The sequence below is a fragment of the Ursus americanus genome, chromosome 16 (assembly GCF_024610735.1).
Source record: "Ursus americanus isolate L20-20 chromosome 16, mUrsAme1.1.p, whole genome shotgun sequence".
Lineage (NCBI taxonomy): Eukaryota > Metazoa > Chordata > Mammalia > Carnivora > Ursidae > Ursus > Ursus americanus.
This window is the reverse complement of record NC_142142.1, coordinates 5118942-5131163: the sequence shown is the minus strand read 5'-3', so window position 1 is coordinate 5131163 and position 12222 is coordinate 5118942. Positions and strand designations below refer to the sequence as shown.

At 43.9% G+C, this 12222-nt stretch overlaps 1 protein-coding gene across 1 annotated transcript; it reads right to left on the bottom strand.

Annotated features, from left to right (window-relative positions):
• Nucleotides 1-2623: 2623 nt before the first annotated feature.
• LOC123803729 (olfactory receptor 51Q1-like) lies at nt 2624-3571 on the bottom strand. Its single transcript, XM_045815386.1, has one exon. The coding sequence runs from the start codon at nt 3569-3571 to the stop codon at nt 2624-2626; it is 948 nt and encodes a 315-aa protein (XP_045671342.1).
• Nucleotides 3572-12222: the final 8651 nt, after the last annotated feature.

The following is a 12222-nucleotide window of genomic DNA, read 5'->3' as shown; positions in this document are numbered from 1 at the left end:
AGTAAGTAGAGAGGACAGAACAAGCCTCAGGTGGGAAGAGAAGGTCAGTTGACTAGATGGGAAGGAAAATGAGTGAAGGAAGAGTAGAAGACAAAGGAGAGAGGACCAGGGGGACAGGAGTGAGGGTCAGAAAGGGAACCCAAGGGCAGGTCTCTTCGTGGGCAGGAAGTTAAAGATAGAAAGGAAATCAGGGTGTTTCCCTGGGACCCAAGTTCAGGGGAATCATGCTTCATCAGTGAGTAACCCCTACCTGCCCCCAAGCAGGAGTTCCCGTGCATGCAGTGTGGAGAGGGCTGAGGGGGTGTGCTAGCTGAGCCATGAGACAACAGGCCTGAATGCTTAGCCCCTCCCCGGACTTGGAGGCTTTATCTCGAGGCCACAAGCCTTCTGCTCTCCAACCAGTCCCCTCCCAACTTTGCAGAAACTGCCACCTGCCCCCTTAGTGAATGAATCAGGAGACAGCCTCTAGGAATGGGGCAAAGGGCTGTCCCTCAGGTTTCGATATGGTTCAGATGGAAGAGAAGTTCCACCACACACCTTACAAAATCACTTAATCCTCAGTTTTTGTTATTTCTCTGTTACCTAGAATAAAACCATTCTCAACAGAGGTTTCTGAAGTTAAAATGAAAAATAAGGTTTCTGATGTGCTGGTACAGCACAATAGATGCATTTAAATGTCTTCTTTTATGTAAGTGTTCCGCCATCTTGACAAAGACCAAGCATTTCCCAGTCCTTACTCAGCAGTTAGCAAGAAGTCAGAGATTCCTCAAAGTTTTACTTCACCAAGGCAAAACTGCCCCTCTTCCAATTATACTTTGCAAGTAACCTAAGCTTCACTTGGCCCTTTGCCCCTCGGGGACCCCCCGCTCACTCACAGTTCCTGGGGCCCTCCAAAGGGAGGTTTGGAACTTGCATGGGTACATAATTTGAATGTCCAGAATAGTGGACGAAGCATTACAATTATTATAAATTTATTAAAAATTACAGATATTGGGAAAGTTCTTGGCTTTCAAGTCATATCCTGCTCACTTTTCTAACACATTCAACAGCAAGAATTTGTTCTTAGCTACATTGTGTCCATCAGGGACCAAGACCAATTATATAATCCTTTCATGAAAACAAGCAGGGCAGAAGAAAATCTAAGTGAAGTCTAGAAGGAGTATTGACCGTATTGTCTAGAAGGAGCATTGACCATATTGTCACTTCCCAAACAATGTGATCCAGGGAGATGAGATTTAATTATGAAGAGTCTTTTTACCCAGTGAGGGCAGAGATGATAAAGCCATAAGCAGTGAAAAATATGTCTGACAGAGGATCCTACGGTTACAATCAGGGAAGCCATGAACTCATGTTAACGGACAGATAAAAATAGTATTGGCTAAATAGAATTAACAGTTTAAAAATTTCATGAGTAAACGCAAGCAAAAAGAAAAAGTTGATGTTCTAAACAAAAGATTCACACACCCATACTCTCAATTTCAAAGAAGGAAAAAAAACCACTTTATTGATATAAAAATCTAATAGAAACAGAAAGAAAAGGGAAGTCTGCATACAGATGAGGGCAATAGTAAGCAGTAAAGGAGAGTAAGACAGAGTTATAGCAGATCGGGTACTTAAAACAACGAACTTCATTAGCCGGGGAAGCCCATGGAGACGGAGGCTGGAGTCCTGATTGAGAGGCCTGGGCAGAACGCCCTCTCCTCAGGGCAGACTTCCAACTGACCATCCCCATAAGGGCTGTATTTATAGGGCAGATGACAGGGTCTTAAGTTAAATATTTGTTTGCTTACGTGCAGTTTGGAGAGAGCTGCATTTCTATGTTATCATGTCTTCATGTGTTCAAGGAGCCTGGGCCATATGTGCTTGCTTCCCTTCCCAGATTCCATTCTGGGAGGCCAGCCTAGCCTAGAGCCAGAGGGGGTAGAAGGCAAGATTTACAGCTCTTGGTGTCCAGACCAGAAGGACCGATTCTGACCTGGAGGCCAGATAATGTCAACTAAGCAGGCTCCCAAGGTCACTTATGCAGCACAGATCTCACAACATGTTTAGCCTGCTTGTGTACATGCAGGTTGGGGTGGTCTGTTTTGCAGGACAAATCACAGAAACCTCCATCCATACAATACAGCTGAGAATGACAGCTTTGGGGAACTCGGTATACAAAAATCTCACGTAAATGGAGCGGCTACATGATGGGTGGATGGTTCAACTTCGTTAAAATTACCAATTCAGGGGGCACAATAAATGTATTTAACGCCCTCAGTTTGTTTCCCAGAGTCCATCGTCTCTCATGGTTCATTCCGCCTTCTGGAAACAAACTGAGGGCTTCAGAGGGGAGGGGGGTGGGGGAATGGGATAGACTGGTGACGGGTATTAAGGAGGGCACGTATTGCATGGTGCACTGGGTGTTATACGCAAGTAATGAATCATGGAACTTTACATCAAAAACTAGGGATGTACTGTATGGTGACTAATATAACATGATAAAAAAAATTATTATAAAAAAATGTATTTAACGCCCATTCCTGTTTTATGATTCATACATGACTGGATACCCAAACCATAACTTTCCAAGTTCCCCAAGTTCTTTTTAAGGAATAGTACCCACAATCCACTGCTCCACACTCTACTGCAATTGTCTGTGACAAAAGAGGTGAAAAATGCCTCGACGGATCTGTTTTGTTTTAATGCTATAGATAATGGGGTTCATCACAGGAGGTGCTAGTAGATAAATGTTGGCCATGATGACATGTACAATTGGAGGGGCATGCTTGGCAAAGCGGTGAGTCATGGACAATCCCACCATGGGCACAAAGAGGACCAAAACAGCCAGAATGTGGGATAGGCAGTTATTGAGTGCCCGGAGCCTTTCAACTTGGGAGCTGATTCTCAAGACACTTCTCAGGATGAGTGCATAGGAAAACACAATGAGTAGGGGGTCCAGTGTAATAATGACCAGAGCCAGAACAAATCCATACCAATTATTGACAGTGGTATCAGCACACACCAGGTGAATCATGTCTTGATGGAGGCAGTAGGAGTGGGAGAGATGGTGGGAACCACAGAAGGGAAGCCGTTTCAGCAGGAACAATGGGGGAAGAACAGCCAGAACACAGCGGCAAATGATGGCTACCCCTATTCTGCTGACTACCCGGTTGGTGAGGATGGAGACATAATGCAGGGGGCAGCAGATGGCCACATAGCGATCAAAGGACATGGCCAACAACACAGAAGATTCCATAAAGGAAAATCCATGGAGGAAGAAGAACTGGGCAAAACAAGCCTCAAAGCTGATCTCTGAGGCACCAAACCAGAGGAGCCCCATGACTGTAGGCAAAGTGGTGAGGGTAAGCCCTAAGTCTGTTAGAGCCAGCATACAGAGGAACAAGTACATGGGTTCGTGTAGGGAGGGCTCTGTCCTGATGACAGCCAAGATGGTGGTATTGCCCATGATGGAGACAGTGTAGAGACAACAGAAAGGGATGGAAATCCAGGTATGAAAAACCTCAAAGCCAGGGATGCCCATGAGGATGAAGAAGAAGGGGACTTGAGTGGAGTTAGTAACCAAAAACATGACTGGAGGAGGCAGCCTCAAGACCAGAGTTCTTTGCCAAATCTCTGAAAAGTGGACAACATAAGGATTTGAGTAAACGTTCTATGACTACTTGAAATCTCTCTGATAGATCATCAGGGAAGATGGGGAAAGGGAGCTTAAATGGGAAATGAGTTTAAAAATGTTTTATCAGTTTTGCTTGGTTTCACTCCTGGCCTGTTAGCTCTTGTCAACCAGTAAGTTGAGGGCATGAAGTTCTCATTAATTTTAACCCAAAGGCCTCTTTATCTGTGTGGAAACCAAGTATGCCTTTGTAATAGGAAGCTGTAGGGGTACTTTATTGCTGTTGGAAAGAAGAGCTGTGGAGAAAAGATTACTGTAGGACACCCTTGGATGCCATAAGGTTAGGAGAAAAAGACAAAGCTAAGACCAGTACACTTACAAAGTAATTACAATATGCCAATAGACTCTTTTGAGCCAAGCAAACCATAGAGAAATAAACTGAGGAAAAGGAGTGGGAGAAGATAATGCCTGTCTTCAGAATCTAGGAGCCCTAAGAAGGATCTTTCAGAATCAGATGGGTGCAGGGACCCTGCTGGAAAGGACTGTATATGAACTAAATGGGTTAAACTCTGGTGCTCAGATATCTTTCAAAAAGACCTATATTAAAAGACTAACCTAGGGGTGCTTGGGTGGTTCAGTTGGTTAAGCATCCAGCTCTTGATTTTGGCTTAGGTCATGATCTCAGAGTCCTGAGGTCAAGCCCCCATGTTGGGCTCTGTGCTCAGTGAGGAGTCTGCTCTAGATTCTCTCTCCCTTTCCACCTCCTTCTGCCCCTTCCCCCCTAAAATAAATCTTTTGTAAATCTTTTTACAAAATAAAATAAAAAAGTAAAAGACTAGCCTAGGAAGCACTTTCTGGGAAAGACTACAACAATGCGTAGGAGCATCTCTGTGGGAACAATCTCATAGGGTTGGATTAAGGGAAAATATGCTCTCGGTGCATAAAGCAATGGGATCCATTGGGTCAGCCAGTAGATTTCTGTAAAACTATTTAAGGTCATATTGATAGATGCGAAAGGGAGCAAAATCTGCCATTCCAAAATACACCTGTTTGGTTTAAGGATTATCTTGAGCTGATTATTTCTAAGAAACAGCAGAAATAGAACAATCTCTGAAAGCTGTGTAGATGTTACTTTTCAGATCCTTACACTGACCTCTAAGACATTTACATTTACAAGGGAGACCCGGAGGAGGAGAAGGAGTAAATCTTTGGAAACTCTTATCGGTGAAAAAGGCAGTGAAATAAATCTGTATAACAAGCACTCCCTTGTTTACTGTGCTTTTTCTGGAAACCTCCCATTAGAAGCCCTCCCTCCTACCCATCCAGCCCCCCAACATCTTCCTTTGTCTTTATCCAAAGAAGGCGTTGAAGGTGATGGTTTGGGCCATTTCAAGGAGTTACTCACTTTTCCAGGGTAAGTCCCATGTCTACAGGAGGTATATACGTTATTAAACTTTTGCTTATTTTTCTCCCGATAATCTTTTACTATAGGGAGGCCTCACCAAAAACCTAGAAGGATAAAGGAAAAATTATTTATCCTCTCTTACACTGTTTGGATAAACTATTTCATCTGTTTGTTTTTAACATTGCTATCTGGTAAAACTTCCTTCCACTTTCTCTAAACTTGCTCTTGATAAACTCCAAATATCTTGCTATTTCTGTCCTCCACCAGAAAACTGAAAGCATTACTTGGGGATCCTCTTGTGACTTAGGGTGATCATAGTGTTATCTCACCCACTATGAAGACTGTAGGTTGAGGAAGCAGAAGAGAACGGGAAGGGAGGAAATCCTGGCTATGGAAACCAAAATTTCCTCCATTTGACCCATCACTCTCCTGCCTCCATAATGGCATCAGTTCCAGCAGTTTTTCCATCAGTGAGAGACCCCCTTTTTTTTTGGTGCCTTTCCTCCAAAAATAACAGTACCCAGAGAACGTTCCCTTCAGCAATCTGTGCCTTGGCACTGTACCATAATGTAGTTTTAGCTCCTGTCCCTCAGGCTCCGAGAGCATCATCGTTCCTTCCTCCAGCTCGGCAGTGACATGTATCTCTATGTCCAGTTCACGGAGATAAGTCTTCCTGCTCAGCCTCACTTTCTGTCCTATCTTTCTGGTAATTCACGACCACGTACTTACCTGTTAGCCAAGTGCCTTGTTGTTTCTGTAGAACTCCACCCTGCTGAGCAGAAGCATTTGTATGGGCTCCTACAGGTCCTCAGGGAAGGGAGTAGCCCTTGGGCCTTACAGGAACCCAAGGTACGGAAGCAAGAGAGATTTGTGTGACGTAGTCTACCCTGGACCACATCTAGTTAAGGACACAGAAGTACGTATAGATTCCAAGCTGATTTTCCAAGAACAATCTGACCAACATTAAAACCAAAACAACCAAGCAAAAGCTTTGTGTAAATAGTTTCTCTAGAGATTTTTTTTTTTTTTAAGATTTCATTTATTTATTCGACAGAGATAGAGACAGCCAGCGAGAGAGGGAACACAAGCAGGGGGAGTGGGAGAGGAAGAAGCAGGCTCATAGCGGAGGAGCCTGATGTGGGGCTCGATCCCATAACGCCGGGATCACGCCCTGAGCTGAAGGCAGAAGCCTAACCACTGTGCCACCCAGGCGCCCCCTTATTCTTTTTTTTATTGTTCCTGGATTCACTTACTATTATTTCCTTAAGAGCTTAAACAAACAAAAACATGTTCATGGATGGATAGTATAATAATTGTCTTTTCTCCAAAGTGTTTTTCTGTTTTGGAATCAGAGATGTCTTGACCCAGTGTGTTGGTATGTTTCCTTTTTTTCTATCATACTATCGTTTCATTGATAGCCCAACCTATTCTTTGTACTGTGGTTCAGATCAATTTTACTTCTGCGTCTATAATAATTCCATAATATTTTGTTATTATTTTCACTTTACTATTCAATTGTGTTTTAATGAATTTAGTAGAAAGAAACAGAAATAAAATAGTCTTAATCTCAATTGTTTTTTAACCTGGAAAATGTTTATTTTACATCAGTGTTTGAAGGAAATTTTCACTAGAAATCTACATTGACAGGTTTTATATTTACAACATCACACATGAAGTTCCATGTTTTTTTCCTTTCACCTTAGTTGTTTCTGAAGAAAAGTCAGACAAAATTCTTCTCATAGTTTCCTCGTATGCAATGTGTCTTTTTCTATATTCATTTAGTTGTATGTTTTCTTTCATCGACCTTACTCGACATTTGCTGAGCATCTGAACTCTTGGGTACCCTTTATGTGCTAATTTTGAGAAATTTCAGACAATACTTCCTCAAAACTTTTTGAAACTTTATTCTCTCTTCTTCACTTTTAAAACACTAATTGCACATGTGATAGCCAGCTTAATAATGATCCACCACTTCTGGAAGTCTTTTAATTTTTTAAAAAAATCTTTGTGTTTCGTTCAATGCTGCTTCTGTTTGGGTGATTACATTGATGCATCTTTGAGTTCATTACTCTTTTTTCTGTGTTGTCCAATCTACTTTAGATCCCATCTAATAGTTTTTTTTATTTATTTTTCTCTACTTAGATTCTTATTTATTTTTTTTTTACACTTTCCAAATATTTCCTGAAATTCCTAATCTCATCCATATCTAAATTCCTCATCTCTTCATATCCAAAGTAGAGATATATTGGGAACAAGAAAAACAGTGTTAGCTTTAGTGGAAGATGAATGGAAAATTTCAGCCAAACTTTTTGAGAGAACGCTTCTAGGCTAGAAGAGAACAGAGGAATATTCTTCAGATACCACTGAAAGCGAATTCCTTCCGGTTAAAGCTAGAGTGCAACTCGATATAGCCCATCCAAACTGAAAAGAACAGATGGTCACCATTCCAAGATTCTGTTGGAGGCCACCTTGTGGCATCTCTTTTCCCTGTTGTCTTTTGGTAACTACAGAACAAATAGGTTATGAATGGGCTTCTGACTCCTGCTCCTAGTCTGAGTGTTGGAAGGAGAGGATATTCTGTATGTCCTGGAATTACAAAATAGACAGACGTGAACAGACGAAAACAGAGAAGGCTGGGTCTGACCGGCCAATGCTAGGAAGCTCACATGAGAGCTATTGATCTGCTGAGTGGTTCTAAGAAGGCCACTCTCCGGCTTCCACGGCTTTGCTTCGTACTCAATGTATTGCACAGGGATGATGAAACAAAAATGCCTCAGGAGGCTTTGAGGCTCAGGAGAGTAGAGACCGTATCATTTAGCCACTGCGGTATCCTATAGCCTAGTACGGTGTCTGGCATATAGTAGGTCCCTAACAAATATTTGTTGGATAAATGGATATTTGTGGGGCTCTCTGAAGGTCTCTGCGTAAGCCTGCATGCTTCTGCATATAAGGGTGTGATCTGTTGAACTTCCTTAGCTCGGCGAAAACGAGGCTTTCAGTCTCTAACTTTAACAAGTAGTATTGTTCCTGGAGAACATCAGGCACATTCCCCGAAGCGAGTACTCAGGGTCACAGATCAGTGGTAATGGTCGTTACCAAGTGATGAGTAAAGTTCCTTGGAAGCAGAGTCCAAGCGCCACTGCCGGCAGAGGCCCACTGAAGAAACTGGGGCAGCGGGGGTCCTGGATGAGGGCAGGGCCCCAGTGAGTAGCATGCTGTTACTTTGTTGAGCCCCAAAACTGGGAGGAGGGGTAGTGCAGGGCCCCTTAGACAATACTGTGATAACGTTTGCTCACGGAGAAGCGGGCAACAGCCCGGTCCGTTGTCGGCAGCACATTGTCCAACTCCTTCTTCATTGGCCGAAGGCTCTGGATCAAACCATCCCGCTGACTACTTAGCAAAAACCCTGCAGGACACAGATAAGAGCATTTACCCCTTAGGCTTCCTCAGTGCTGTAAATGAGGAAGCGCAGACACCCCTCGTTTGAGTCCTTCTCAGCCTCCCCAAGAAAGTGTCTGTAGAGCAATTGGTGTTACTTCAGGACACAAATAACCACTTTTTTTTTTTTTTCCAGAAATTGTCCCTTTCTTGTTACATGTTATTCTTGCAATTGCTGTCCTGTCCGAATGGTACATATTTTACTTGCTAAAAAACAAAATTCAACTAAGTGAATTTGAAGATGAATTGGCTTTATTAAATAATAGATGAATCGGGCAGCATCTCCTGTAGCAAGTGGAGGGGAGCACCTAGGACGTGTACAAAACGGGGGGTTTGTAGGAAAGAGGGTGGGGCAAGAGAGCTGTAAGCAAAAGAAAAGAAAGGATGATTCTGGGCAGGGTCATTTTCCCTTAGGGGGAAGAGCTGGGGTCTTGTCCTGCAGCTGACCTCTCGTTCCTTTGGGGAATGGAGAGGGCCATGTGACAGACTTGCTGGTGCCCATCAGAAAGTCACTGACTGACTGGTTAAGATTGCATTTCTGGGGGCGCCTGGGTGGCACAGCGGTTAAGCGTCTGCCTTCGGCTCAGGGCGTGATCCCGGCGTTATGGGATCGAGCCCCACATCAGGCTCCTCCACTATGAGCCTGCTTCTTCCTCTCCCACTCCCCCTGCTTGTGTTCCCTCTCTCGCTGGCTGTCTCTATCTCTGTCGAATAAATAAATAAAATCTTTAAAAAAAAAAAAAGATTGCATTTCTGGGGAAGGATGAAATTGAAATTAGATTAGGTGTTAAGCCCCGGCTTACTGACTTAGTGATGCTTACTAACCTCAGTGATGCTGCTTGGGGCCTCTGCTGTTCTCTTTAACATGCTGAAGAGAGTGAAGCTGAAAGAGCGAACTCACTTGCTTTTGGTCGCGGGGCTGGGATTCAGTTAAGTGGTCTGACTGAATTCCAAAGCCCCGTGAACTTCCATTTCTCATGCCACCTTCCAAGACGGTGAGTTCATCATCATTGGAGAGGAGTCCAGCGGCTAGTTGTGTACTTAGAAAGCTATAACCTCCCCTCTTCTTTCCCGGGGTTATGCGCTATTTTATCATATATTGATTTATCTGGTTATTCCTCTAGGAAGTGTCTTGAAAGCCGTCAAGTCTGGTTTAATTTCTTATTTCTTTGGTTCCATTTATGCCACTCTGTTGCAATTGACTACTTGCGTATCTGTCCCTCCCAGGAGCATGTGGGTCCCTAAGACCACTTCTTAATTATTGTGTATCCTCAGTGCCTAAATACAACAGGCACGCAACAGAACTAGCATAGGGCAAATTTGGGGAGGCACCCACTCTCAGGTCCTGCAATTGCCAGCCTTGCCCTTGTACAACAACGGGAACGGGTGTCTCCTTAAATTTTGCTCTTTAGGCATCTACCTTGCTTATCTTTGGCCTGGCCCTGATGCTCGATATTTGTTTGGAGGGAAAGCGAAAGACCTGCTTCTCACCATAGTTTCAGAAGAAATTCTTTCTCTTTAGGAAATTTCACAAGGGAGGTGCCTGGGTGGCTCAGTCAGTTAAGCGGCTGCCTTCAGCTCAGGTCACGATCCTGGGGTCCTGGGATCAAGCCCCACATCAGGCTCCCTGCTCAGCCGGGAGCCTGCTTCTCTCTCCCCCGTTGTCTCTGTTCCCTACTTGTGCGTGCTCTCTCTCTCAAGTTAATAAATAAAACATCTTTTAAAAAAAGAAAAAGAAATTTCACACGGATTCTGAGATCCTGTTAAACTGGTGTTATCTCCTTGATGATGGCTCAGCTGATAATATGCTATTAATAAGGAGGAAAAAGAGAAATGAGGTGAGAAGCCTGACGAGGAAGGCTAAGTTAGCAAACAGTCTCAGAATGGAGTAGTTCTACCTGGGCTCAAAGTATAGATGATTGTATAGGGACTGGGAAGTTTCAGGAGCTAGGTGAAATAGAACCTGACAAGACCTCAGATATAAAATAATTTGAAGAGGTATGCACTTAGCCTCAGGAAAATGGTTCCAGACTGCTGTGTTAGGGGAACGTAGGTGTCAGGGTGTTGATGGATCAGACTTGACTACGCCTTGCTAGTCCGCACGTTACACGGGTGCAGACTCTTGACATGTGTCTCAGGGGCTCCTCCCTGCATGCATCCCATGACTTTGCTTGTCTCCCACTGGAATTTTTATAAGAGTTCCCCAAATATTTTCCATTCCTCTAATAGCCTCACACCAATGTGTGTTTTTATTATTATCCTTAAAGCATGTTAAAGGTTTTCAGGGGCATCTGGGTGGCTCAGTCAGTTAGGTGCCCCACTCTATTTCAGCTCAGGTCATGATCGCAGGGTCATGAAATGGAACCCAGTGTAGGGCTCGGCATTCAGCGGGGAGTCTGCTTGAGATTCTTTTCTCCCTCTCACTCTCCCTCTGCCTCTCCCCCATCCCTGTGCAATCTCTTTCTCTCCCTCTAAAAACAAAACAAAAAAAAGGAATGTTAAAGGTTTTCTAAACTCTTAGTTTCATCAGCTAGACCCTGAGACCTGAGGTTCACCCTCACCTGCTTATACTCACTAACCTTTGTCTTAACATTTTTCTTTAAGCTCTTCTTTCCAGCTTACCTCTTAACATAGACAAATGAAACCCGAAACCACTCCCCAGGTGACAGTGACTGCCCTGACAAGACCTCCGGCCAGCCCAGACCACCCAGAGACCCATAAGCTAAACCTGACCCGCACCCACACAGATGGACCATGGAGCTACCTCTGGAATGACTCCAATTACCTTTCTCTCATTCTAATACTAAAATCTCCACCAAGGAGGAGCCTCAGCTCATTTACATAACATACAATGTGTGTAGGCATGCTTCCTATAAGCCGGAAGCGAGACCCTATGCCTGCCGCTACGTCCAGTGCCAAGGTTTCCCAATCTATAAATTCACCCTAATCCTTAACAAAAGGAACTCACTCACCCTGTCTCAGGGAGTCGGGGCTTTGGAAGCTATTTCCATGATTTTATTTGCTGCAAATAAAGTTTATTTTGTGCGACAATTCAACCTGGTGTGTCTGTGACTCACCAAAGAGCAAACTAATGTTGGTTCCATTACATTCGTATCATGTCCCCAGCATGTTGCCAGTCCTACTCAAGGCAGGCAAACCCCAGTCGGCTGTCTCCCTATAACACACAGTATGACGATGTACAGAGAGCTGCAATATTCTCACCACAGACTCATGGCCACCGACTGAATAACAAAGAGACCAGATCTAGGAAAGTTGCCTTCTCTTTAATAAGATTTGTGGAAGAACAATGGAGTGGCCTACGGAGTTTGGGAAATAGATCAGCTTTGGTGAGGTAGGTGTTTGCGTTCTCTGAGCTTGATGGGCTATGAGTAGAGAGAGACAAAATAAGCAACCAAAAAATAGACCAGGTAGATCTTAGCCCAAGCTAGGGGTGGGGGTGGGGGGATGGATCCTTGGCTTTTCACAGTGAAGATGAAAATTGGTTCCTCTTTAGAATGACTGGTGAGAGGCAGGATGTCAGGAAAGAAGAGCTTGCTAAAGAATTGCTGTGGGAAGATGTGGAGCCTTCCTCGATGGAAACATTCCAGACTTTGTAGGCTTACATGGATGCAGGCATCCAGAGAGGAGGGGAACAGATGAAATAAATTCCAATGAAGCTTTCTCAAGGGCTCAGACCAGGCTAGAGGATCCCTTTGATAATCCCAACATGTGTAGGTCTTTCCAGCCTACAGGATCCCTATCAATC